This window comes from Sparus aurata, chromosome 4 (assembly GCF_900880675.1).
Source record: "Sparus aurata chromosome 4, fSpaAur1.1, whole genome shotgun sequence".
NCBI classification, from domain to species: Eukaryota; Metazoa; Chordata; class Actinopteri; order Spariformes; family Sparidae; genus Sparus; species Sparus aurata.
The window spans coordinates 10,729,071-10,756,286 of record NC_044190.1 but is presented as its reverse complement, the minus strand read 5'-3'; the positions used below and the strand labels follow the sequence as shown (position 1 = coordinate 10,756,286).

The following is a 27,216-nucleotide window of genomic DNA, read 5'->3' as shown; positions in this document are numbered from 1 at the left end:
CTTAAAGGGGCACTATGTACTTTTGGCAAATAAATTCAAACTAAAAATTTTACTATTTACAACATTACTGAGGTATTATTACAAACTTAACTGAATAAACAACGCTGTTGTCAGAGGAAATAAGATGTTCAGAACACTGTTTGAAGCGAGAAAGGTGGCAGGGTCCGCCAAATATAATCAAAGTAACAGTATTAGATTGTTCTTTCCTTTATGGTTAGTTTGTTTATTCAGTTTATTCAGTCATTACAACAAAGAGACTTTTTCCTGGGCAAAAAAACATTGTTCAGGCAATGAAGATCTTTCTCTTCTGATTAAAATTTCTGTTTAACCTTTAATATTAATAATTATAACACAAATTCAATTATCTGTCACACATACACATTTTTTTGGACAGGTACTAACATCTCATATATATAAATCTCTCTATAAAAAGTGAATTTTATTTTAGTGTAGGGCTGACTTGGGAATTAACTTGCCTTAACTAAGGACCTGACTTGCCTAAGAAGAAAGTACTTTGGACTTGCTTGAGACCAAATAACTTGAGTCACATATCTGACATCTGTGATAAAAACACACCATTAAACCATTAAACAATTAGAGGCACACTGCATAACTACTTTAATAGCATGTAGGGCAGATTATATGGCATTTTTTTCTGTGGAAGGGCACCCTGTACTGGCACTTTTAGGGTTTATAATGTTTCCTTGCACATTGTGCAACTTCCTGGACACTAATTACTTCTGTCCTGAAGCAATGTGAAAATGTTGCCTTTCATATATTATTTTCATTCCATGTGACATACAGTAGTCACACATAACATCAACCATCAAATGAATCAAAGCACAAAAATGGCTTGTGACTTCAGCATGAAGTCTTTCTCCATTTCCAGATATATTATCAGCAGTGTTATTGAGGGAGGGAAGGAGGATTGGATGCTCCCAGCACACTTGAACCTGTGACCTTTCAGTCACAAGCTTCCTTCTTCCTCCCTCAGGCCAGAGCAGAACATAATATCAATGGATCAGTTATTATACTGGGCTTGTGTTTGTGCTGACACACTGTGCTGTATCCAAAGTCTGTTATCAACACATTCTAGGTTTACCATTAATTATTTAAAATGATTAAACACATTTAAAACATACAAGCAGCTATATTTAGTCAATAACTGTAAAAACGGGCATACATCTCTTACTACACTATAACACATGTAAACACACCTGCATGCACGCCTGTCATCACACGCACACTGCTCGAGCGACCAACCAAACACACGCGCGCGCAGACACTGTGGTGGGAGGAGCTAAAGCTCGCGCCGCTCGGAGTTTGTCAGTTTGTCAAACACAACGGCCGAGAGAGAGAGTCAGTCCGTCCGTGAGTGTCTGCTGGAGACTCTTTGACTGAAAACTACCCGTGTTTATTGAAGCACCTGGAGGGCTGAAGGGTAAGTAGAGCCAAGTCATCCGTCTGAATGTGTGAGAAAGTGTGTTTACTGTTTATCTTCTCTGCTGTGAGGCTGAGAGGGAGCGGAGCCACACACGTAGCGCTTCATAGTGTTGCTGTAGTCTTCACGCTGGTCCGTTACTTTCCCAAACAACCCAGAATCATGACAGCAAACTCCCTGTACAGCTGGATGTTACACCGCCCAATGGTTTGTTTTTGGTATGATTTCGAGGCTTAGTAGCATACATGTGAGTACAGTACGTTTACTGTACATGTTGTGATAAGTCGAAGCGCTTTAATAGGGAGCTTGATAAACTTTGAGTCTGCAGCGCTGTTTAACTAGTTAGCTGTTTTAAGCTGTGTTAAGCTAGCTAGTTTGTAGCGTTTTCTCCTTGGGATATTTCAACAACATCTAGTCTTTCTGAATGTAATGTAACTTTCTGGCTCAAAAACAACAAAGTGTAGCAAGTTATTTCCATGATATACTCCAAGAGGGAACCAGCTAAAAAAAACACGGTCTTATCGAAAAGTGCATTACAGTTGAGCAGCTCAGTCATAATGAAAGTCCTTGCAGTAATGTCATAGTACAGTGATCACGTATAGCATTAAATAATTACACATTTAGGTAACTGTCTTACACTAGCTGTTGGTCCACCAAAACTTATTGTATGCCTAACAGGCGAACACAGAGTTAGGCCTATGTGAACTGGGCCTATCTAAGTTACTGCTGTAACTTTGAAAACACCAACTCAATCACCTGTGGCCTAATTACAAATGTTTGTTTATAAGGCCTGTCGAGCTAACTCATTGAGTTAAGCGTTTAGCATTGGGGGCAGGAACTGAGGAGTGATTGAACAGAGGTTCCAATACACTTTGTGACTCAAGCCAAAAGTAGTTTCATCATGTCTGAATCTTAACCTCCAGTATGATTCAATAACTTGATGGCCCACAGAGCATCTTCTTCTTTCACAGAGCTGTATTTAAAGGCAGCATGAAGATGGTCTAAGTTGGCATGGCTTCTTGAAGAATGCTCCCTCCCAGCCTCACAGGTCTTAGTTCAGACATGGAAGATGTTCTCAAACTTTTTTCCCCCATGGGGTTGGTCTCATACAATTGAATTCAAACAGTCATGTTTGAGAGATATTTTTTGGGGGGGCTGTTGTTTGCTGTTGACTGACAAGTATCTCGGGCTGTCGTTGTTAGCTGATAAACCCAAATCCACTCTGAAAGAAGTGCCTTCAGAAGGTTATGGGTGACATCACTGATGCAGGATTAATGTTTTTTTTAATAGCCTATGCTGTAACTGTGCAGCCAGCAGAAGGACACTGCATTTGATCACTAAACTAATATTACAGCACCGTTTTGTCTTTGATGAACATGAGTAAAATGAAAAATCTCAGACTTAGTGGGAATGTCTATGGAAAACCCCCATTGTTTAAAAAGCTATTGTGTATGCTTGTAAGGGAATTTAATTCACAGATCATAATTCGTCAGACCATCGTGTGATGTGTCAGGTCAATAGACAAAAACTTAGCTGCTCTGGAGCTCAGACCTTTTTGGTGCCCTGCTGTTTTGTCCCTGCTCTTTGTTTTCATATTTCATTAGCGGGGCTAGCAGCATGTAGCATCACCTTCAATTATCCTCCCTGTCAGCGGACTGACAGTGCCTGTCTGCTAGCTTTAGTGATTACAGGCTTCAGGGGACAGGTAATCAGGTCATGGTTACACTGTCACCCTGTCAGACTGCTTAGACCACAGGGAGCATATGCATGAAAGAGGTCTCCCATCTCCAGGCAGTTATCTCTTAGCAGTCTTAGATATCTGGACACTGTCAAGTCTGGAGGATAAATATTCTTTTTGTTTGCAGCACAGTGTAGTGTGTTGATGATTCTCTTCCTTTAGAGTTTAGCTAAATTATTATTTCAATAGCTTAGGGATAATTGGTTTCTCTTGTGAGCCAGCAACACATCCAGGGTTCACTCATTGGACTCGTGGAAAACTTACTGTATGTTAAATGTTTTGGCTTTAGATTATTTACTTAAAGAGGTCATATTATGCTGTCAGGGTTTTTGCCTCTCGTTTATTGTGTTATTTAGCATTGTTGTAGTCGGACCTTTACTTCCGTAAATTATGTTGCTACTGCCATAGCAGCATTATTTTAGATCACACTACCTTGCTCAGCATTACCAACCCCACTGACTCTGATTGGCTACATCCTGTCCATTTAGTAGGATAATATGATACTCTCACCAAAGATTGAACAGAGGCAAGATGTCTCACTCTGTAGCTAAAATAGAGAGTTCGAGACATAGTGTGTAAAGGAATGCTGCAGCAATGTACCATTTAAAAAATATTGTGTTTTTGAAAATTCAAGTATGTAAACCTATTCTACCATGACCCCCAAATAAAAGAAACAACCTGAAGATAAGCATTTTATTGCTTAAGACCTTCTTAATTTAATTGAATAACATATTCAAGTTTCTCTGCCATCTTGTGATTATGAATTTAGCAACAGTCTGAGCATGTTAGCATGCTGACACGAGCATCAACATCAACATTTGTACAAAACATACCATATCAAGTTCTCATGTTTATGACCTAGGGTCATGATGGGACCTGGAGGGGATGGTTGAGGAGTTATAGGTGGGAAGGCTGCCACCCCAGTGACTGTGGTTTTACTGCATTTCAACAATTTCGAGTGTGGATAACCTGGCTGTGATTGACGAGACCTCAGGACATCTCAAGCCTTGTTTGTGGTAACCAAAACATTTTAAGACAAAACACCACCAAGTGGTTTTTGTGCCTAAACCTATCCAGACCATAAGAAAAACCTAAACCTATCTGTGAATATATCACATATCTGTGAGTTGCAGCAATGCTCGATACCGGTATTAATTTCTGATGAATGGGCCATGCCCCCAAGTGGCCAAAGACATTTCAATCCCTTGTTTATAAACTAATACTATCTTTTCATTTGTTTGGAGATGTCACAAATAAGTTTCAGCACATATTAGCATTTATTTTGCTGAGTGGTAGATAATATTGCTGGAGGACTTGGTTCCACTAAAGACTTAATGGCCTACAAGCTAATGTTCTCTCAGCCTTCTGTCCTCTGATACAGTAGATGACTTTATAACTATCTAGATAATTTAGTAGTCCTGGATTAATTGTGTTGTTAGGTTTGAATATGCATTAAACTTTAATGGTTGCCAAGTCACATTGGCTTGATCAGATTAACTTTCTGTGCCATGCACTGTAAATTCTTTAAGGTACATGACATACTGTATATTATTGTGCATTTCACTGAGAATTGCTCATTGCACAATCTCGGACATGATGGGTACATACACATATTGTTCAGATTACTCCAAAACCTGGTAAATCTGATTAAGGTATGTTTCATAATGTTTAAATTTCAAGGAACATAACTTCCATCTTCCCTTGATTGTTAGGACAGCCTATTCACAGAAGGATGTGAGGCAAAGGGATCCAACCATTGGTCATCTCTGTATAACTTTACAAGCACAAACCATTTACATGAATGTGAGCATGTGGTGAAATAGTGGAAAATATTTGAAGCATGCATTAATAGACGTAGTAGTCCATCCGTCAAGATGGAACAGGCCGCCCTCCAAAGCTCACAAAATCATACGCTACAAAGGTTGGCTGTTTGATATTGTTTCATGAGAATGACAAATAAACTTCACTGAGTTGTAATGTAATCTGGATGGAAACTTTTCTTAGAACCATGCCTATTTAATCAAATGCACTTTTTTTTTTGCTTGAGAAATGTGATTGCATAGAGTATAGATTTGATACCATTTTGTGACTGGGTTGGTTCTGTTATATGGCATTTTAGTTAATAGAGGATGCCCAATAGTAGATTTTTAAAGGCTGATACAAATACGATAGTTTGGAGAAGGAGAAAACCGATAGCCGACTTTATTGGTGAAATCTTAACAGGTACAACATAGTTATCTTGATTGGTATTTTAAATGTTTTTATTTCTTTTCACTGTATCACTGACAACATTGAATAATCTTGGACATTAACTTTATTAGAACTGTTGAAATGAACATTAGGACCCACTCTCACTCCCCTAGTCCCTCCTATCCTCTCACTGATAAGTTACAGTGAAACTCAGGCTTTGTAACATTAGTAAAACAGAGTAACTGTAGAGATGTGCAGTACACAGTCTTTAATTTTAGTTGAAAAGATAGCAGGAGCTGTCTGTTTGAATTTAAGGAAATGTGTGATTTTAATGGATTACATTGTTGGAATCTGTTCCACTTACAATGGACAGTGTGCTGTTCTGTGGCTGAACTGGCCAGGATTACTTCTGTTGCGTGTCCTGTTACATTATTAAATGCCACTCTTATTATCTCACTAATGCATATTCCCGGGGTAAGGAGGATCGTAAAGTGTGTGATTTAATTTCATGAATGGATGGATAGTTATGGCTGAAATATTTGGAAGAGAGTTCGCCACAAGAACAGTATGAAGTAACATAACATTGACAGAATAGTTTGTGTTCCTGCCTGCCTGCCTGGCTGCCATCAGTGCCCTGTCCCTATTGTGGACAAGGTGCTGGGGTTACATTATATATTCGAGACTAGATAAACTGAAATCGGGTCAGATGAGAGAGGTCTGGCAAAGATTTAACAATTAAAAAGATTTATATATTTTTAGGAGAAATCGCCCTCAAATCATGATGATTGACTCAGCATATCCTCCATGAAAAATGGTGAACTCCTCTGTGTGGTCGGTGGACGCTGTGCAGCCATCGGCAACTATCAGAGCAAAGTTCAGCCAACAGCAGTTGTTTGTAAAAGTTCCAATTGGCGCCAATGTATTAGTCTGTCAACCTCTAGTTGTTACTGAGAGGGCTGAGAGTTTTTTTTAGCATATTACCTCAGTATTAGAAGTAATTATTGTCAGTTGATGTCATGTTGGTTGTTTTTTTGTGCTTACATTTTCATTTTTTCCACCATGAAAAGGCGAGTCCCTTATCTCCCTCTTTTTGTTTTTTGATTGCCTCAGATGTTTGCTTCTTCTTTACATCTGGTACAAGTGATGTGATTGTGCCATCTTAGCGTATAGTATTCACCATTGCCAAAGTTAAAATACATGCAAGGTAATAAAGACGTACCGCATACATTTCATGCGTTATGCATCTAAATAAAGCGGTAGAAAATACATCACCTCCTGTGTAGTGGCTGTGGTTTAAACAGATATGATTTGCATTGTGAACTATTAAGGCAGGAGACGGGTTCACCTAAAGTAACTGTGCCAGTCTTGACCGAGCCAGTCTAACAACACGCCAAAAAACACTGTAATTTAACACTGGTATTTTCCTATGAAAGGTTCAACAAATCCTGGGTATTCATAACTGTAAATATGATGATCGTAGATTGATTGTAAATCAAGAAGGTAAAAAAAAAAGTTAGAATAATATAACTTTTGTGGTACTTTTTTATGATTAACGAGTAGATATTGTGGAAATAGAACCTGTTACCAGTAACATGGCAGTCCAGCCTGTCAGTTAGGTTTCTTAGTATGTCTGTATGGAGTCCATGTGTTCCCCAGTGGTATTTCCCTTCCCCTCCTAGGTTCCCTAATGATAGAATATGTGGGGCCTTGTGGTAAATAGAAATAGCAACACTTCTGAGGGACAGGCTTCTCTCTTTGCACCACACGCTGAAGAAATAGAGGCTGCACTGTGTATGTGTGTGTGTGTTTCATTGAGAGGCTATTTCAAGTCCTCTGTGACTGACTGACTGACTGACTGACTTAGTTTTTCTAGTCAATTACGTGGCCTGCTTTGGCCCAAGCTAATGCAGCCTGCTCCTGTGTGGACTAATGCATTTCTTATCCGCTGTGATTAGCTGTGGCGATGCCAGGCTGAACCAGTGACATGCTGTATCTCACACAGCAAAGAAGATGAGAGCTTTAGCTGACTGTTGTTGCTGTGGAGGCTTGTTGTGTGCTTGTGACCTGTCTGTGCTGATGCTAACATCAAGACTGATGTGATTATGGAACAGCACAAGCTCATTTTAGTTTGGTATATGGCACTTAAATCTTCTTGCTAAAGTTTTTATGAGCCACATGGAAAATCCTCTTCTATTTGATGTGATTTTACAGACATCAGACCTGTTTTGGAAATGTGATTCTTGTATTTTCACTGATGGTTTCATTACATAGTAATAGTCATCACAGATTGTCTTCACACAAACATTTGAGTGCACACTTACATGTCATGTTACTAATTTTAAGAGAAAAGCAGTGTGTTCTCAATGGGAGAAGAAGTACTCTTAAGAGTTAAATTACTACTGATGTATCTCCAAGATAAGAGAACTGGAGCATTTACCTTCCCACTTTGGCGCCAACACTGTAAAAACTCTAAATCTTACAAAGTGGATCATTTTTATAATTTCATGTCACATATATCCCGTTACACTATTATAGGCAGGCCAATAAAATCACAGTCACAAAGAAAGTGGCATGTCAGTGAGATGGGGGTGAAATGGGGCTTTGAAAACAACTTTCACATCAGGAACACCTTGTATTCATTGTATTTTACTTGATTTTGACATGGTTCAAGAGTAAAAATGGAAAACAAACATGACAGTTGGAGCCACAATTTGAATTTCAAATTTCACCAGCCCCAATTTTCTATTCTACTGTAAAACAAAAAGTATGAAATTAAGGTACTAGGATTTTTTTTGTTTTCTTTCAGAATCTAAGAGCTTCGGAAAGAAATTGCTGCCTATAATATCATCTCAGCTGTATCCATCCTCCAAGTTTGAAGTTGAAGTGAGTTCCTCCTGCCAGAAGACACACCAGCACTTTCAGGTAATATCTGATAGCTCTTCTTATTTTTTTCTTTCATAGATTTGTTGCAACAGCTCTTGATAACTCTAATGCAGGTTTCATTGTCAAAACAGCCTTATTTATGGGTCCTCCTTCTCTGGCTATACTTAGGCCGTATCATTTCCTTGGGACAACTGTGACTGATAATTAAAGCCATTCATTTGGGTTAAGTGGTATAAAACCTTAGATTTTTTGTTCAGTATTAATGCATTTGCAACCATGAATCTCCAGATTCAAATTACTTGCAGACAGTGCTGATGGGTCAGGGGAAATATAAAATGAGTGTTATGTGTATCTTTAAATACAAGTAAAAATGAAATCATGTTTACTGTGTTTAGGAGTCTCCTCTCCTCTCCTCTCCTCTCCTTTCCCTGTGGTTTATGGAAAGGCTCCTAATCTATTGGACTTTAGAGCTCTTCCTGTGTTGGGGGGTCCCCCTAGTAATCAGGCCTGAGCTGGTCCTTCCCAGCCAGCCAAACCTCTGGCTGCCTGCCGTCTGACCGCTGGGCCACACACCCGCACATTTGATGCTAAAAATGCCGCAGAGGAGCTCAGAAATTACACTCAATAAATACAGAAATCAAATAAAACAATTTCCAAATATTAGCCTTGCAATCTACTTTCCTGCAGACATATAAAACTGGCTTTGTTGCTCTCAGTAAATAGGTTTCCCTTGGCCCTGCCAACTTCAACAGTAATGTTGGGTCAATGGCAGCGTGGCTTGGCTTAATTAAACTCAGTGTTGATTTGCAGAGACAGGGTCCAGACCAGAGAGTGGTTTGGGTCTGCTCAGAGTCCTGACACTGTTCTAAATGGTGCCAGCACCTCATTAATGCTGGCTGTACATGGGGACCCTATCACTCCTTGCTGAGTTGAGTGCTAGGTTATATCAGCAACCTCCAAAGGTTGTGTTCAAGAATCTGTTAAACTTAAAAAACTACTGAAAACTTAGATTAAGGAAAAATGAAAATGTCTGTTTAACGATCTTATATTTAGAACTACTGCAGCATCCCCATGATCAGGTAGTAGGACACCTCAAATTTCCTCACATATAATATTAGCCTAAAAGTAGTTCTGGCTGAATCTAACTACTGGCTTCATATGCTCAATTTTGACATTATAACGATTTTGTACAACTTCACATATCTCAAGTGCGGTAGTGTTATTTTCACACTAGTTGTCGTCTAGAGAAACACGTCTGAAAGAGTTGTGCTTGATTTGCTTGATTGCTTGATTGCTTTGTTAGTTTTCTTTGGTTGTTGTTCTATTAAATTGATTTGATGGGACTCAGATTATTTGTTTATTGAAAATTTGAGCATTGCTCTAAGTCAGTAAGAATTCCTTATGTCAGTAATAATAAGTGGAACCAATTCTGTGACTACAATTTGAAGTCAGCTTGCCTCGCTGTAGCCCTGTGATTCAGGCTGATGTTAAATTTCCCACAGAAGCACCCAGTGTGATCTCACACGCAGCTTTCAGCAATTATACACCCCAGTCCCAGGTGGCATAGCTGATCCCAGCTGTAATATTTTTTCATGCCAGAAATTCAGCAAAATGCACACAGTTGTGCACATATTTTAGCTTTATAAGTCCTCCACAGAATAGTCTCGAGTCAGTTTGCAGGAGATACGAGTTGTACCAGCTGCTCACACATTCTGAAAGAAATGGAAAGGAAGTTTACATTATAATGAGGTTAGATGGTTGAACATGTCTTGTTGTCTTAAAATATAATCCAATATCTTTGGCGATATTGAGATACATGATAAACATTGTTGCATCATAACATTATAGAAGGTTCTGAAAAGCACTTCATAAATGTTAAGACAGGGCTACAGAATCATATATATATCACAATAGTTTTGATCAAGTATCTCAATATGGATGTTGCAACAATATTCTAGGGATAACTTGGTACTTGAGATCTTTGACAAATCATCATTAATGTGGATATAATGAATAGGTAAAAGCTTGGTAAGTTCAGAAAATTACATCACTTTACAATAATGCAGCCTTTAAAGCAAAACTCGCGCCAAAAAGCAACCTAGGCTTTTTATGTGAATGTATATGAGTCAAACCTTCGCGTAAAAGCATAATTGCGATGAAAGAGGCACTTTTAAGATTTACCTTAGTTTTGTTTTTGGGCAAGCTCATTTTCAATGGGAGTGCTACGGGCACTTTTATGCCAGCATCAAAATTGCTATTTTTAAAACAGTAAGAAGGCTCGACACAACAAGAAACTTTGCTTGTGGTATCACACATGAACATGAGCATTGAAAACATTGTTTATGTACACAGACTTTACTAAAAAGAAAGTTTTTTTAACAACTCACTTTAGCAGTAGCTTGTTCCACTCCCAGTAGTCATGGCAGCCGAGAAGTATCGATCTCCGAATGCAACGTAACTTTGAGGAAAGTTAAGGTGTACCGCTACTGTCTTCCAGCAACAACTATCCACGCGATGTATCTCAAGTTACTTTTCAAAGGTCAATACAGTTTTTTCGCTAACGACAAAACAACGAATTATCCGTGCATTTATGTGGAACTAAGCTTTAGGAGCGGTCGACCTCTCGTCCAACTTACATTGCATTAGGAGATCGATACTTCTTGCCTGCCAGGACGGCAGCGAGCGGAGGAAACATCTGCTAACATGAGTTGTCCAAAAACTCTCTTAAAAATAGCGATTTTGATGATAGTGTCTATAAGTGTATATAGTATAAGTGCCTCTTTGTTGTAATTATGCTTTTACACAAAGGTTTGACTCATTCACAAAAAAAACCTACGTTGCATTTTGGCGAGAGGTTTGCTCTAAAACCAGGAAAAAACAATACTTATGCCAAATCGTGGTATAACAATATCCAGCATCTAAGACTGTATACTGTATAGTCTCATGTAAAAACAATATGGTATTGATATATTGCCCAGCCTTAGTTTAAGACCATAAGTAATCGATTAAATGAGTAAACAGTGGCGGTTTTGGAAATCATGTCGCTAGAAATGTATCATACTGTTCCAGCAGCCCAACACTGTTCGTCTGCATGCACAGTATGTTCTGAGCACTAACTTGCACGTCAGTCTTTCTGCCCAACTTAACAGGAGTGTGCTCTGGTTTACACAATGTAAGCACTCATTTCATACTCCTTTGTTGATCAGGAGACATGGTTATCTTGAGTATCAAACTCAAATGTCAGAAGTAGCTCCACAGCATATGAATGTTCAACCATTTGAAATGTTTGCTTTGAAGACTGTGTCAGTTACTTGTCTCTATAATCTACTCACACACCACCTAAAATGCTTTAGTGGCAAACATACAGGAAATGCCACTTGGAAAGGAGCCATTTTTGACACTTGTGTATACACCAGTGTTGTGAGATACAGGATGAAGGCAAGTGAAAAGATTTGCATGATGGCTCCAACTGAACTCTATTTGTCCCGAACACTGACTTGAAAAGAGTTCACTGTTTACCCAGTAATCTTAGAGAGAGCTGGTAGTGTTGGAGCGTGTGCGTGTGTGTGTAGGGTGGGTTAGGGGTGGGAGGAATACGAGATTGCATGAAGGACCCTCAGGATAGAGGCCTCAGATCTACTTACCATCTCTTCACAACATTAAAAGGATGATATTACTTTGCTGAAAGCACAGAATTTCAATGAGAGCAGGAACAAACATAAATGTTAAAGAATTCATTATAACATAATTCAGTAGATCAAAAGATTAGACTAGAGGCTAGAGATACTTCTCAGTGATGAATGCATGTGGATCTGCAAACTCATCTGCAGTGAGCATAGAGCTGTGCAGAGCAACAGTGTATACTGTATATTGTGTATGTGGTGTTTTTATGACTATAGTGTGTGTTTGGAGAGTGCTTTACTTTCTGACTCTGTTGATATTATAGTTTCCATCACCCTGAGCCTCAGCGTTGTTGTCAAGACAGGTTTTTTCTCAAGATGGATGTTCCAAACTACTGTTCCCTTGGAGTCCAGCAGAGCAGTGTTTCTCTGAACTGTGGGGCTTGGACCCCCTGGGGGGTGGGGCAAAGAGACATTGTAGGGTTCCACACATGACTGGGGTAGAAAATGAGAAGTAGAACTCAAGCTGAATAGATCTGTTTCATTTTGAAACAATAAACAAACAAGATTTTTTTTTACCCCAGTGATATAGTTATGCAGTGGGAGGAATCTCTGCTTAAAGGGATATTCCGGTGTAAATTTAATCCATGGTCTAAATCACCGTGAAACTGTGTTAGACTCCGTCTCGAGAGATCGAGTTAGCAGACCGCTAATTTACGGAGTTTTATCAACCTCAGAAACGACCGCACGACAACAATACACTGCAGTAAATGGATCCAAATATAAACCGCCACCAAAAAGCCACAAATAATGCTCAGAACAGCACCAAACTTCAGCAACAGTACAAATCGGGTCTCAGCACATAGTCCGGGCCATCTAACCTCCGCTAGCTTAGCTGGATTTCTATTGTGAAGCTAAAAACAGATTTCAGCTCTCCTCCATCAGCTTCCGGGTCGGGGAAGTCCCGACACGACGATTACTGAGTGCGGTTAGAAATGCTCAATTCCGTTCTTTCCCCTGTCTGCTCTTGATAATAACTGTTATAAACTGGCAGGTAAGACACATATAGGGCCCTATAAAATCCGTTTTATTTTTTCCCAAATTCTGTTTTATTTTTTCCCTAATTCCGTTTTTTTCCGTTTTAATTTTTGGGAATTCCGTTTTTTCCATTTAAATTTTTGGGGATCCCGATTTACTCTTATTGTACTACCAAAAACAGTGTGTTTTTAATGTAAATGACTAAAATGTACACAAATTAAATAGAAATTACCTTAAATTAATTGAGATGACAAACATATTTCCTCAATACTGTACCGTACAATACAGTAAAGTACATCAAAAATATTTTGACTTCATCATGTCTTCATACAGTAGTATATTTTTAATAAATTTAGTCAGCTTTTCAGTAGAAATCCAGCTAAGCTAGCGGAGGTTAGATGCCGAGACCCTATTTGTACTGTTGCTGAAGTTTGGTGCTGTTCTGAGCATTATTTGTGGCTTTTTGGTGGCGGTTTATATTTTGATCCATTTACTGCAGTGTATTGTTGTCGTGTGGTCGTTTCTGAGGTTGATAAAACTCTGTAAATTAGCGGTCTGCGAACTTGATCTCTCGAGAGGGAGTCTAACACAGTTTCACGGTGTGTTAGACCATGGATTAAATTTACACTGGAATATCCCTTTAAGTTAATGTTTTCCCAATTCTGTATTTCTGTTTTAAGTTGTCTTTTATCCATAATTTCAGTATTATTCATCATAGAGGCACAACTCTTCTGGTTAATGTAACAGCTAGGCATAGGACGATATTAAAATATCATGTCATGATTATCCTTGGCAAAATAGTTGCAACTCCCAAAATAATGCCGAGGTGTTGGTCCACAGGGCAGACATCGTTCTCTGGCAGGTTCTGCAGTTGAGCACCTCATCTTCTGATTTTCATATTGATATCCACAGTATCTCCCATACATCCAATTTAACTTATTTTGGGGGGGGATACAATTACTGAAAAGATGCCGGTTCCCCCTTGTGGCAATTCAAAGAAAATCAGGAAATTACATACAATAACTTGAAGCCATGTAATTGGATTTTTCTTGAGTGTGAGTTGTACTTAAGTTCTCAACATCTCTTTTTTATGTAAAGAGGATATTTTACCTTTTGTTTTTTACCAAAAAAACAAGACATTTTCCCAGCTGTTAATGTTTTTGCACTGCTGCTTCAGAACGCTGTAGGAGTGCTCCAACTGCGAGTCACAAAATATGGACGGAATAAATAAAGGACATTTATGTTTGGAACTAGGGGCTGCAGAAACAGCATCTCTCACTTTGGAAGTTCATACTGCCAAGATTTACTCATCAAGGTTTTTCAGAACACTAAGGGAAATGCAAGTACAATAGACATATATAACAAATTTGATTAATCTCGCTCTGTTGTTCCCGCTCATAGGGGAACATTGTGTCTTTTGTGTGTCAAAACTGAGTGTTTCTTCATTTTCCATTGTATTTTTATTGGTTGATAAAATTATGTTGGTCACTGATTGATTCTGGAATAATATTCATATCTTATTTCTTAAGTTTATCTTTGCAAATAAATATGCTGTTTAGTCTCTGGATCAGTAAGATTGGTTGGTATCAGTTTCTTGGTCAGGGTTACTTGAAAGCCAAATTCTAAATGGGCTTGAAACCTGGTAGAGTTCATTCTACATATATGAGTGTGTTTGGTGATCCTGACATGAAATCTCTTTTGTTATACATATTATACTGTATGCTGCATGATTACAATTTGGAAATTAGATATTTAGCCAAGATAATTCCACTGCACCTCAGTCTAAGATTACCTAACCTCAGTATCACATCTGATAGCTTGCAGGGAAACGTGAACATAGCAGAGAATATAAAAACGCACGTGTTAGTATTCAGCTGAAGGCCAATTAATGTATTTTATGAAAGGAACCGTGAGTATGGAGGCGTAGTCATATTTTACAGGCAGCTTGTGTTTCAATCTGTGTTGCAGGCATGACATCAGTGTCTCTGTGTTGAGACAGGAAAATCTTATCCCTCTGCCACTTTCATAAAAGAAACACAATAATGAAATGACATCACAGTGGGACGGTAATTAAATGAGCAGACTGCTGTCTTGGAGTTTTTACTAGGCTGGGAGATTGTGAGTAACAGTGCGGCATGCTGAAGAATAGAGAGTGAGTGAACACAGCCCTGAAGCTATGGGCTTGTTGAGTGGGAAATTCACTCATTGATTATCATCATTGATAAATCATTATTGTAATGTCTTGTTATCATGCCATAACTTATATATGTATATACACACTTGCATACTTTTTTATACCCTCCTTTAGTAACTCATACTTGACACAGTAACACAGCATCTCAGCTTGCAGCTAAATGACATTGGGAGTCGGGTGGTGTGGCAGATGACAGTTTATGCTAGCTAATCTGCCTGGCCTTCAGCCTGGCATTAAATGGCTGGGCTGCTGGTGGAGGGAGAAGAGTTTAATTATTACATTTCAGGCAAAAACTCATTAGCTCAGTGACCTGCCAAGCAGCGAAGGCAAGCGTCGATATTCAGGCTGCATGATACCAGTGGCTAGCCTGTCTCACTGTGGGTGATGAATTAATCACTGCCTGTGCTGCTGCCGTGCTTGGCAGCAGACAACAGTAGCAGCACTTGGTTTCCTTGCTCCTGTCTTGCTAGGGAAAGGCATGTTCCTGCCTCAGTAAACCACAGAAAAGGGCAAAGTGGAACATTTTACGATTGACTTTACTGGCGCTCAGGTTTTCTCATTGGGCACATTTACAAGGAGAATCATTCGCAGCTGTTGTTGCTGGTCTTAACGTGAGAGTTAACCACTGCTTATTCAGGACTGTGTATTGTGCCTGGCAACATTTGCATAAGAAAATGCAAATTTCATCGTTCATTCTTTTAAGTAGCTGCAAGTCTGTTATGTTTTTACATAAATTGTCATTCGTTTTCCCAACATCAAAGAAAACTCCTATTCACATCTGGGCATGTGGGGAGGCTCGACTCATTGAATGCTACTATAAACAGGGAAGTGTTAAACACTTCAGCCAGTAAACAAGCCTGCTGATCTCACTTCACCTCCCTCAGGGAGCAGGTCCACCACGAAGCCTGACTGTTTACCATGTATGAGTTCCCCCAAGAAACTTTATAAAAACTCCATTTATGAGAACTTCAAAGAATGTCCAGGCTTGCCGGCGGGGGGATGAATCTTCTATCAGTCCGCCTAGTTATGCCTTTGAGCAAGAGCAAGAGAACCTCTCTCCCTCCCTCCTGATGGATATGATGCAAATAAGCTGCTGGAGGAAGAAGGACAAGATTGAGCTAAAAAGGGGGAGAGGAAAAGCATGGAGGTAGGCAAAGCTGCAGGGATGGCAAAGGCATGAATAAGGAATGTGATCTGTGTCATCAGTCCTTAACACTTCTGCAAACAGTGATGAAACAGAAACTCTTTCATCCTCCAACAAATGGCCATGAATCTCTAAAAATGGCCCAACCAAAATTATGTTCACTCTTCCACATAATGGAGACAGTGGTTACTTTATTCTACTGGTTGCAGAAGATTAGGGTGTTACCTAGTGGTGCATGCTGGGTAGCATCAGCTGGAAGCATCATTGATTCACTGTTGGAGTGACTGTAGCAGAGGTCATAGTGAGGTCAACACAATTAGAGATGAACCCATGGTCTTTAATGAGGAGGAGGGATGAAAGGGTTGCCAATTACTCTGTGCTGCTTTGTACTGAAAACAACCTGGTGCTGTTAAGACCCAGCATGATTAACCTTCTGCGGCTCCAAATTTGTTTATTCATTACAAAAGAAGACATTAAAGGACGGTGTGTTAATTAATGCTCATGATGATGTTAGAACCTTTGTTTGCTATTCACATTAAAGTTGACCCCTTTTGTGGGTTTTTTAGGGTCAACGGCCAGTGTTGGAGGCGCCCTGCCATGTTCTCTGGCAAACTGGATGCCAAATGATAAAATGTTTACACACATTTGGGGGATAGATGCAGAGGCTGCTTTAACTGAATATTTTCCATCATTGACTGATTTTCTAACAATGATGGAAAGATCTGAAATTTGACAGATTATAACACTTTAACGTAGTAATTCACCTGCACCACTGTCATTAACCACATGAACACCACCTGCATTAGCACCTAGCCCCACCCCCTCAAATCTGGGCGCTGGCAATACGTTGAAGAGATTGGAGGTCATTGAGTGCATGCTGTGGGATTTCCTCCCAATGAAGCGAGTGCTTACAGGACTTTAAAACTCTGACTGTGGCGCTGGTAGTACCGGACTCCGCCGTAGCAGCAGAGCACAGGTTAAGGGTAAAATTAAAACAAGGAGTTGACTTCCCGAGGCAAAGATGCAACGCCTAATGACAATCGCCTCTGCAGGCATCTCTCTTGATGCATTTGATTACGCTTAAGCAGCAGCACTCAGTTAAAGTCTATGCAGGAGTTCAGGCTAGGTTATAGCAGGTCACTTGAGTTCAATTAAACCATTTCTTTGGTTTATAATTGTAATTGTCTAATTCTGTTAAACTGCATCATTAATATGCCTATTTAGGCACAGTTACCACTGTGTTCCAGTGTCCTCCACTGTCACTGTAAAAATTAAAATAAATAATGAATCTATTTTGTGTGGTGTTGACATGAAAAAGGACCACACGGTCAGTGTCTCTGTTCATCTTTAATTTGCCTGCCCTTTTAAGTGCATAATCTGTGAGGCTGGTTTGCCTATTGAATGTTATTGTGATGGAATAGAAAAGTAAGTGCTTTTAAGTAGAATTAAATTTAATATAAATTTAATTAAAATGATGTATAGTGATATGATGGAACTGTAATGATCCTCTCAAGATGTTGAACATTTCTTTTAAATACTACACACGTGTCAGTTGCTTGTTTGTGTTGTGTAGAAGCAAAAGCTTATTCTACAGTTTGCACTCTGCACTTAATGAGAAAGATGTGGGAGGAGGTGTTTGGGAGGGGGAATTCATTTTATTTCCCTCGTTGTCTGACAGGTCATGAAACAGGAAGTAGTTTATCATAGCTATCAGGATGTTACCAGTGTGGAGGAGTTTTACTCTGTGTTATGTCCAGTATGCTGTCATCATTCTGTGGTAGTGCTGTGCGAAATGGAACATTTTTTATACCTTGATATAGCTAATTTTATATCCCGATATAGTATTTTTTCTTTTGTATGTGTGTGTGTGTGTATATATATATATGTATATATATATATATATATATATATATGTGTATATATATATATATATATATATATATATATATATTAGGGCCGGGACTCGATCAAAAAAATTTATCGAATTAATCAGAGGCTTTGTAATTAATTAATCGAAATTAATCGCATATAAATATTTGACCTGAGAACATTGAGAAGCAATTTTTTTCACATGGATTTTAGTATACCATTGAATAATGACTGAATACAGAAGCTTAAGCAACAAAACATTGTTTTTTGTTTTTTTTCAGTTTATAGTTGTAGTTTTCGTTAAGGTTCTCTAGTCTTCTAGTTTCAGCTTTATAATTTATATTTGATATTTGAGTTAGTCTATTTAATTATTGTATATAATTCAGCCTTTAATTGTATTTGTTTCTTTTACCTACCTCATTGTTTTTGGATTTTGATTTATGTCAAGTGGCTGTAACACTTTAATTTCCCTTTGAGATTAATAAGTACTCTATCCATCAACCAGTGTCTCATATAACTGGCAGTTTCAACAGTGGAATTTTTATTAAGCCCACTCTGTAGTAGCAGCTATATCTACATACATTTTAAGCTAATCATTTCGACTAATCACCATACTTTGGTTTTGTAGAAATTACATTTTTGCTGTACCCTGTGCTGGTTAAAAATTACAAAAGTAATAATTCAGAGTAATGTTTCTCTGTTACTGTATTTGTTTATTATTCAAGTTTGTCTTTTGCATCCCTCGGGATCAACTCGTCTCCGTCCTCCTCACCCTCTGCCATCTTTCCATCAAGTAACGTAACTCACTCAAGCTAACCTGTCTGTCCGGCAGACACGTTGTAGGCAAGGATTAGTCTGTGGTGTCACTGTCATATGGCAGTGCTTCTGTTGGCTCCACATACACGGCCATGTGTGGCGGTGGCATCACCGACTTATCCTTTCATTTCAGACCGCAACAGAAAGCTCCGCTGCGCTGAACTTCAGAGGTGTTCATAAAAATGTAGCTTGTGTGGATGCTACCGCGCTACTTGGTCAATAAAAGAGCAAAGCTACTGAAAAGCTATTTCATTCAGAAAGTAGCGACGCTACCACCACGCTACTGAGAAATGTAGTTAAACTAGTAACGCGGCGTTACTTGTAGCCACGTTACTGCCCAACACTGCATGAACACTATGCATGAACGTTAGTTGGTGCTCCAGTATAATCGGTACCCCTGAAACTCATCCAGTGAGAAACGTTCCGCAGTGCAAAAATTAGTGCGATTAAAATGCGTTAATTTTGTTAACGCGTTATTTTTTGTGTAATTAATTAATCGTAATTAACGCGTTAAAGTCCCGGCCCTAATATATATACATATATTCAAATCAATCACATCTCAGCACTATTTTTGATAACCATGTGAATGAAAGGCAAATGAATGGCACTTTCTCCTTTTAATCGTGACTTTTTGCAGGACTGCATAATAGAAACATTTAGATGTGTTGGAGTCGCTTGTAACAACTTGTTGGTGGCATGTTTTGCAGATTCATGTTGTCTGGTTGGTGTCTGACTTTTTAAACCCAAACCAAAGCCAAACGATGGAATTCCGGTTCCCCCTTTTCGGCTCGGCTTCTTGGGGTTCTGCTTCTGTATCCGCATCCGATGTAACATTACTAGTAATGTTATTTTTGTCTTCCATTGCGCTCTCCTCTGTCTTCGCCATGCCGCTTTGCCTCTGTTTACTCCCGAGCTGGTGCCGTAAACGAGTCCTTGTGGGTGACGTAAAAATGCTACCACAAAGCAGTAGCGTTGGTGCAGTTACATTCACCTTCATACAGTGAACTTGTTTTGAACTCAAAATATGGATATGGATATCTATTCTGTGGTAATGATTACATTTTTGTTCTGCTTGATCATGTGGTGATTTTAAGTCAGGGTCTGATAACTTGTCCAAGCTTCAAAAACTTCCCACCATATTTGTGTTGACAAGAACACAATGAAGACCACTGGTAACCATTAAAGTTGCTCATATTTGTTAATCTTAGATCTGTATTTACACTTTTAATGACAGAGCTAGCAGAGATTTTGAGAGTTGTTGAATGTCCTAGTAATTCCAAAATGTTTTTGATTGACTGGGATGTTGTTCATTGCTGGTTTAATCTTCAATTATTGAAGGATTTCTTTTAGGGAACCATAGCATTATTCAGCAAAAGCCTGTTTGAAACTCCCACTCAGTACACTTCACATTTCCTAAGAACTATCCAGATGTTAGCTAAGAAACTGTGGAATGCTAATGTCATCTAATGGGTTATCGTATTTGTTATTTTACCTTGAAAACTGGCCTGATCTCCCTCCAGATTTTTATTATCCATAATCTTTTTTCTTGCTGATCAATCTGAAACCCTTTACGCGACTTGCAACCTGGAACACAGCAGCACACCTTTATGTCAGCACTTGGGCTTCCCACTCTGAGTGTTATTGTCAGCCGAAAATGGCTGCCACGTGAATATGATCTATTGCTTTCTTGCCAAGAGTAGCAAATGGTTAGCTTAGTTTAGCCTCACAAACAAATCGGCCTACAAGTGCATCTTAAGATCACTATTTTACATGTTATATCTCATTGGTTTAATATATGTAGTGTAAAATGAAAATGACAATTGATGTTATTACCTTTGGTCAGAGCTGGGCTAGCTGGTTCCCCTTTTGTTTCCAGCCTTTATGATAATCTTAACTAACCTGGCCATCATAGCTCTATTTTACATTTGAGATTACAGATGCATACAGTAAAAGTATGCAAGTGGTATGATCGAATCGAACTCTCAGCAAGAAAGCTTAAAAAAAACATGTTTTGTCCAAAATGTCACCATTTTTTTTTAAGCCTGTCGTGCCTTCCATTCGTGCCAGGAATAGCTTGCTGTGCATAGTAACTTTACAAATTGTAGAGAGGAGGAAAAGTGAATTTGTTGACAGCTGTTGTATAGTGGCAATCTGAATTCCGGTTTCAGCAAACAGAAGAAAATATTTTTTGTTTTGCTGCATAAAACTGTACAGCATTCAGTATACTTTTATTGTTGGAAAATGATAGATGGAAAACCCTAGGCAACTTATAACTAAACAATGGTAAGTGACATTCTGCTAATGTATCAGCATAATGGATATAAAATCCTGTGCAATCCAACCTTGGAAAAGTATGTTTCACAGCCTCACAAAGCATGGTCACGCTTTGATCCACAGGAATTGGATTTTATATGTGAGATAAAAAGAAGAGCATTTGGCAGTGAGGAGGTTTGCTCGGGGGGCTTAGCACTTCTTGTTAAAGATACATCCTTGGAGGGGAAGGGGGATTCGAAGTTAAAGAGAGGTGTTGAGAAGGTCAAAGCAAGTATAGATTAGAAAAGTGGCAATTTTTCAGGCCATTGGAAATTATTAAAAGATGTAAATAATTTATATTACAAAATGCTAAATATCCAGAAAATAAATGAAGAATTAATATTATTATTCAAAAGTGTTACTATTTTACAAACTGAAGAGCAAAGATACCATGAACATACACCTCATTCTGATCAAAGGAAATTCATGTGGGAATCGTACAGATTCATGCAGTATGGTACTCACACGTAGGTTGTGATTCAGGATCTTGAATTCAGTGTGAAACTGTATGACCAGTAGTTTTATTCTGCATGCTACGAATCCATTTGATTGCCAGAGGGTAACTTTTCAAAAATAAACTAAGAGTCAAGTGGATTCTGTGCTAAATTATCAGAAAAATGTTTTTGAGCTGTGCTGCTCATTGTAGTAGATTAGGTAAGAGTAATGCAATTAAATGACAATGTCTAGCTTACCCCTGTACATGTTTGTGTGAGTTCTGGTTGCTGCAGCTTGTTGGCTCATCCTGGTGGTTGTATTGATTTTTACATCTGCCAGATAGAGTTTCTCCCACAGTAACATATTACATCTATATTGATCAGGACATCTTGTCTGTTAAACACATGAAATGTAGAACAGGCTTGGTTGTTGCTCCACAGACTTGGCAGCCTGAGACAAAGATTTATTGTCACAAAGGGAGAAAATTATAAGCAGTGTTTATTGTGTATTTTAGATTCTCTCTCTTACCAACATAACAACACTCACAGGACACTAAATATATTTTCAGTGACAATGATCCTTAATCAGAACTACAACCATGTATCAGGGCAAATCTTACGCCTGGAAACAACATTTATCTTATACTAATTTTTAACCCTTAAAGGGATAGTTCGTGTTTTTTGATATGAATAGTTATGGCATCCCCGTCAGCAGTGTCGTGCATCAACACTGACCTACCCCCGACAGTGTCCTGTGCGCCGAGTTCTTGCCCGGTTTTGGTGCTGACGAAAGTAGTCCGGCAAGTTCTCTGGGGTCATGAAAATAAAGCCTTTTTCTTCTCAAAACAAATGTTTTCAAAAGAGTGATACATATGCATCACAAAAAAGTCAGACCTCATAATCGCTTGGTGCTATTTTCTCTCGATTCGTATCACCGCACGCTGCTGCCAGCTGACAGCCGCGCATGAATCCAACACTTTTTTCAGTTGTTTGGCAGTGTTTTACGTGCTCGGACCAACGACCACAGCGACGCGAGAGAGCTAACGTGAGAGCTAGCTAGCAATAAGTTTAAGGCTGGTAGCAGCGCGCAGTGATCAAATCGATTGTGAGATTCGTGGAAGTTGTCGCAGACAATATTGGCCCTATGAATAATGCTGCTAAAGTGCTACAAAGATCCTTCCGCTTTCAAGCACTTGGGTCTAAGATCTACCTAGATCAGACCACTATAAAGTGACTTAACACTGCCTCTGGGATTTAGCTGACCCAAACCTAGCAATCTAACATAGCAATTAAACTGAATTATCAACTTAAGAACACATGCTGAAAGAAACGTTTGTTGCCCCTTTTCTCGTGAAAAAAAGCTGCTTAGGAGATTGGTAGAAATGATTCTTTTTCTCTATTGAAAGTATTATTGTCTTGCCATCAGATCATATAGATTGTAAAACAGACAAATCCTTGTGATGTTTAAATCCCAAATATACAAATATTCTTTGTCTTTTACAGTGTGTAATCTGAACTGACTGGGGATAGGTTAGAGGACAGCGTGCAGTGTCTTGCAAATCAATGTGCAATTATCTTTACTTAACTCAAATGTTCAGGATGGCAAAAACCCAATTATGCAATCGAAGGGTGACAGTGTTTTTTTAAATTGGAACCTCCACAATACTGTTAAAAGACTTTAGAAATGTTTTTAAAGCATTTTAAATCAACAAAGCCTTTTCTGTTTAATTTATTTGTCCTTCGTTTATCTGTTGTCTGGGTCATTTAGGTGACTAATATTATCTTTCCTTAATTGCAGAGGTCGTTGGAACAAATAATCACCAATACATTTTCACTGGTGCATGACAAATGCACTTGTCCGTGCCCCAACCCTGTGAACTGGGTCTACAGTGGGGGTTATGGTGGCTCAGTTCTGGGATCCACATGCTGCAGTAATCCATAGAGGGTTAGGATAAAGCCTGGCTTCGCCTCACTCTCTGCCTCCTCCCAGATCAGATGAGATTAGGAGAGAGCTAAGGAGCTCTGAAGGAAGGCAGGGCTCAGAAACACTGAGGCTGAGGAGGGGAGGGACAAAGCTAGGCAGGTGGGCAGAGGAGAAAGTGGGAGAGCAAAGGCAAGTTCACTGAAGACTCTCAAGACTACGGGCTGGATGTTGGTGCACACGGAGTAGCGTTGCGGTCGAAGATAGTTTGGATGTGTGCAGTGAGGTAGATATGCTTTAATTCTCTCTGTCTTTCTCAGTTAGTGTGATCTCGAGTCCTCATTGCTGGTTGGTCAGTGAACCTTGGAGCACTGTATGCACTCCTGGTGAAGGTCTGTGCAGTAAGGTGCAAAAAGGCAGTGGATTGGAATTGGCAGTGACAAAGATTACAGTGCAGCTGAATGTTAATACTAAACTGAGGAGGACACTAGAAAAGAAAGCTTGAAGACTCATGGCAGGATCCCCGAGATTTTGACAAGTGACAAAGAAAATTGTGTTACAGTTGGGAGCACAGAAAGTTTCGTCATCATTTCAAAAAATGGTTCAAAAATGTCTCCAGAAAACTCCATTGATAGATGTATCATTCAACAAGTTCTGACTTGGATTTCTTGATATAACCTTCTGTCTTGGTGCACTGTATGACACTGCACTGTTTGTGCAAGTTTTGAATGCCTTTGCTGAATATAGATTGTTTGTTTTGCTGTTCATACTTGAAATGGCTGAATAACATTTGGATTAAGTTGAAACATTATCTGTCTCTTTTTCAGCAAATCATGCCAAACTGATACTGGAGTAACAGAGCTGACAGTGGCGCCATGTATTAAGGACTGACTTTTGAACACTGAACTACCTGGAACCCGCTGAAATTCTTCTTTGGCTGTCAGAGGAAGTTGTTTTGGCAATGGGGAGGAAGAAGATCCAGATCACCCGAATTGTAGACGAGCGGAACCGTCAGGTTGGTGTCTTCTTCTTCTGTCATCTAATTTTACATCTCAGCGATTTTGTTGTATTGATATTAAAGCCCCTTAGAGTACAGCATTGTAACTCATCCAGTATTGTTGACTCGATACCCATTTCGTTGATGTTGGTACTGTAAAAAGTGTCAGAATAAGGTGATCTTGGGATAAGGAGTAAATATTTATAGAAGAATTCTGTCTTGTTTTCTGCACAAAATCCTTTGGTTAAAAGACGTCCTGTGCACATAAACTTCTGTACTGTGTAGTTACTTCTCCCTGACACTACAATATTGAATATTTCCTCAGTGTTCAATGTCATAATATAAATCCATAGAAGAGCATGTTGTTTATCACTGCCATGCTAAATAACATCTGGAGGTGTTTTTCTTTTTTTTTTTTTTGGGTTGTTGTGTTTGGTTTTCATGATATCTGTTATGTTGATGCTTGGCTCCTGCATACTACCAACAGCCTACTCTAACAAGTAGGGTTTCATTGTGATCTAAAAGATCAAGTTGAAGTTGAAAACCTTAAACATTTTCCTACAGAAAGACCAAATATTATGCAGGTATTGAAAGGTTCATGAACACTTTACGAAGGAATCCCTCAAGGAGCCTTCAGTGGATCCTCTATGGTTTCAATCCAAAGAACTCTGAAAGATTCCTCTTAGTCATTTTACTTTTGAGAGTGCAGTGGTCACAGCTGGTGGCGAGGGCAGTAATTTGGGGTTAGCTAGGTCCGGACGGCACCCTGTCATTAGCAGGGTGGGTCAGTGTTAGGGACACACAGTGGCCTTCTCTCCTCACCGTCTCCTTGCGCAGCCACACTGCTGCCCACTGGAATCCCTCTCTGTCTGTCTCCTCTATATATATCACCCCCAACAGCACAACAAATACCAGTCTGTCTGGACGGAAGGCGCAAGCTCTGGAAATAGGGATGTGGCTGGAAAATAAATATCTGGGATGATGTTTATATTTGATGTTTGGTTGTCTTGGCCAGAGCATTTTTAGATAGACACTGCTTTAGCTGTCGGGTTTGCATCACTGGAGCCTGTTGTATATTTAGGTTCTTGTACTATTTTGGGAAGCTGGTTTGTATTCTCATTTTATCTGTCAAGTTTTTTGGCCGGTTTTGCTCTTTTTTTCAATCATTCACTCTATTGCACTATGCAGAATACACTGGTAATGATGGTAATGACACTGGAGTCATAGAAAGATGCACCAGCAGTTAAATATCTAAAAGAACAGAAATCATAGAAATGTATTTGCAAGTCCTGCTTCAGAAATAATGAATATAATTGTAAAAATCATTTAAGGTCACTCTAAAAAATAAAAAACAAAACAAAACCGTAAACTGCCCTTGGAATCACAGTGAGAACTGTGGCGTCCACTTTACCACTATCATCTAATCTAGTTACTGTAATGAGATGCAACATTTATTCAGTGGCTACTACTGCTCAGAATGTTTCTGGCATTAGTTCAGATGTTCAGCTTGGTTGAACATGAACTTGGTTGGCCATCTGATGCAGTTTGTGCTCCCTAACTGGAACATGTGAGGTTGCAGGAACTCAAACATCTTGGCTGAGGATACTTTGCTTTTCAGACATTTTAAAAACAAATTAAACAGCACTGCAGATAAAATATGACATTATATCTTTCCAATTGGGGAAATTTTAAGATTAAATTATGAAATGATATATTTTTATGGCTAAATAGGAGACTAAGTCACTTGTTAACAGCGCATGCCTGTCTCTATCTGGCTTTCTGTGGTATTCATTATTTAAAAGCAACAGTGCTATCATGCATATTATGGTACTCCCTTCAGTTCCCTGGGTAAGAGCCTCCAAGTGTGGCTGGAAGTGGAGAGCAACTAACGACTGACTCGCTTTGACTCAAGATGGTTATGGTTTTCAATCTCCATATGTCAGTAAACTGACTTCGAGTGATGCCCACATTGAAGGAAGCATCATTTCTGGTAAGGTTACGGCAGAAGTTACAGCAGATTGAGGTGATAATTCTGTGACCAGTGAATTCCCAGTGATGGTGAGGATGTGCTATGGAAAGTAATAAGATGTAAGTAAGAGCAAGAGGAGTAGTAAAGTATGGGAGAGCAGTGTTTTTTTTCTCCATACAGAACAGATTAAATATCTCTCTGAAATGCACACATGCTTGCTTAAATAGCCTGTCAGTCTGATAAGGAGATTCCTGCACTTCCACACCCCTTATCCATGTGAATTGGATAATTTAGACTTACCCTCAGTGACTTGCAACTTTTGGCAAAACCCCAACTCATTACCTTTGAGAGAAAATGAAAACTGAGAAAACTGCTTTTTGTCAGTAAACTGTGGATGGAATATATGTATCGACTTAGGTCGCAACTGACTGTGTTCTGCCTCCACCTGTCTGTAAATAGCTAATAAAGAATTTGTTTACTGGAGCAAATCTAGTCCCTGTTAGTATTTATATTTCATGTTAATATTAAATAAATAATACATCCTTTCATTAAAAACCTGTGATGCTGTGCCTTTGAGCAAAAACCTGAACTGCTGTTCAGGCAACAGAAAAAGAAATGCGAGAGCACTGAGCAGGCTGACAAGGGCCAA

General features: G+C 39.1%; 1 protein-coding gene across 2 annotated transcripts in view; it reads left to right on the top strand.

Moving 5' to 3' along the window:
* Nucleotides 1-1,322: 1,322 nt before the first annotated feature.
* LOC115580894 (myocyte-specific enhancer factor 2A-like) overlaps nucleotides 1,323-27,216 on the top strand; it is a 44,201-nt gene continuing 18,307 nt past the window's right edge. Inside the window, exons 1-4 of one of the 2 annotated variants that reach the window (XM_030415626.1) lie at nucleotides 1,323-1,441; nucleotides 8,176-8,291; nucleotides 23,479-23,887; nucleotides 24,429-24,616. In XM_030415626.1, the coding sequence (XP_030271486.1) occupies nucleotides 24,563-24,616 (54 nt within the window). In that variant the 5' untranslated portion in view covers nucleotides 1,323-1,441; nucleotides 8,176-8,291; nucleotides 23,479-23,887; nucleotides 24,429-24,562. The remainder of the gene's footprint in view (nucleotides 1,442-8,175; nucleotides 8,292-23,478; nucleotides 23,888-24,428; nucleotides 24,617-27,216) is intronic. The other variant, XM_030415625.1, reaches the window with a different exon arrangement.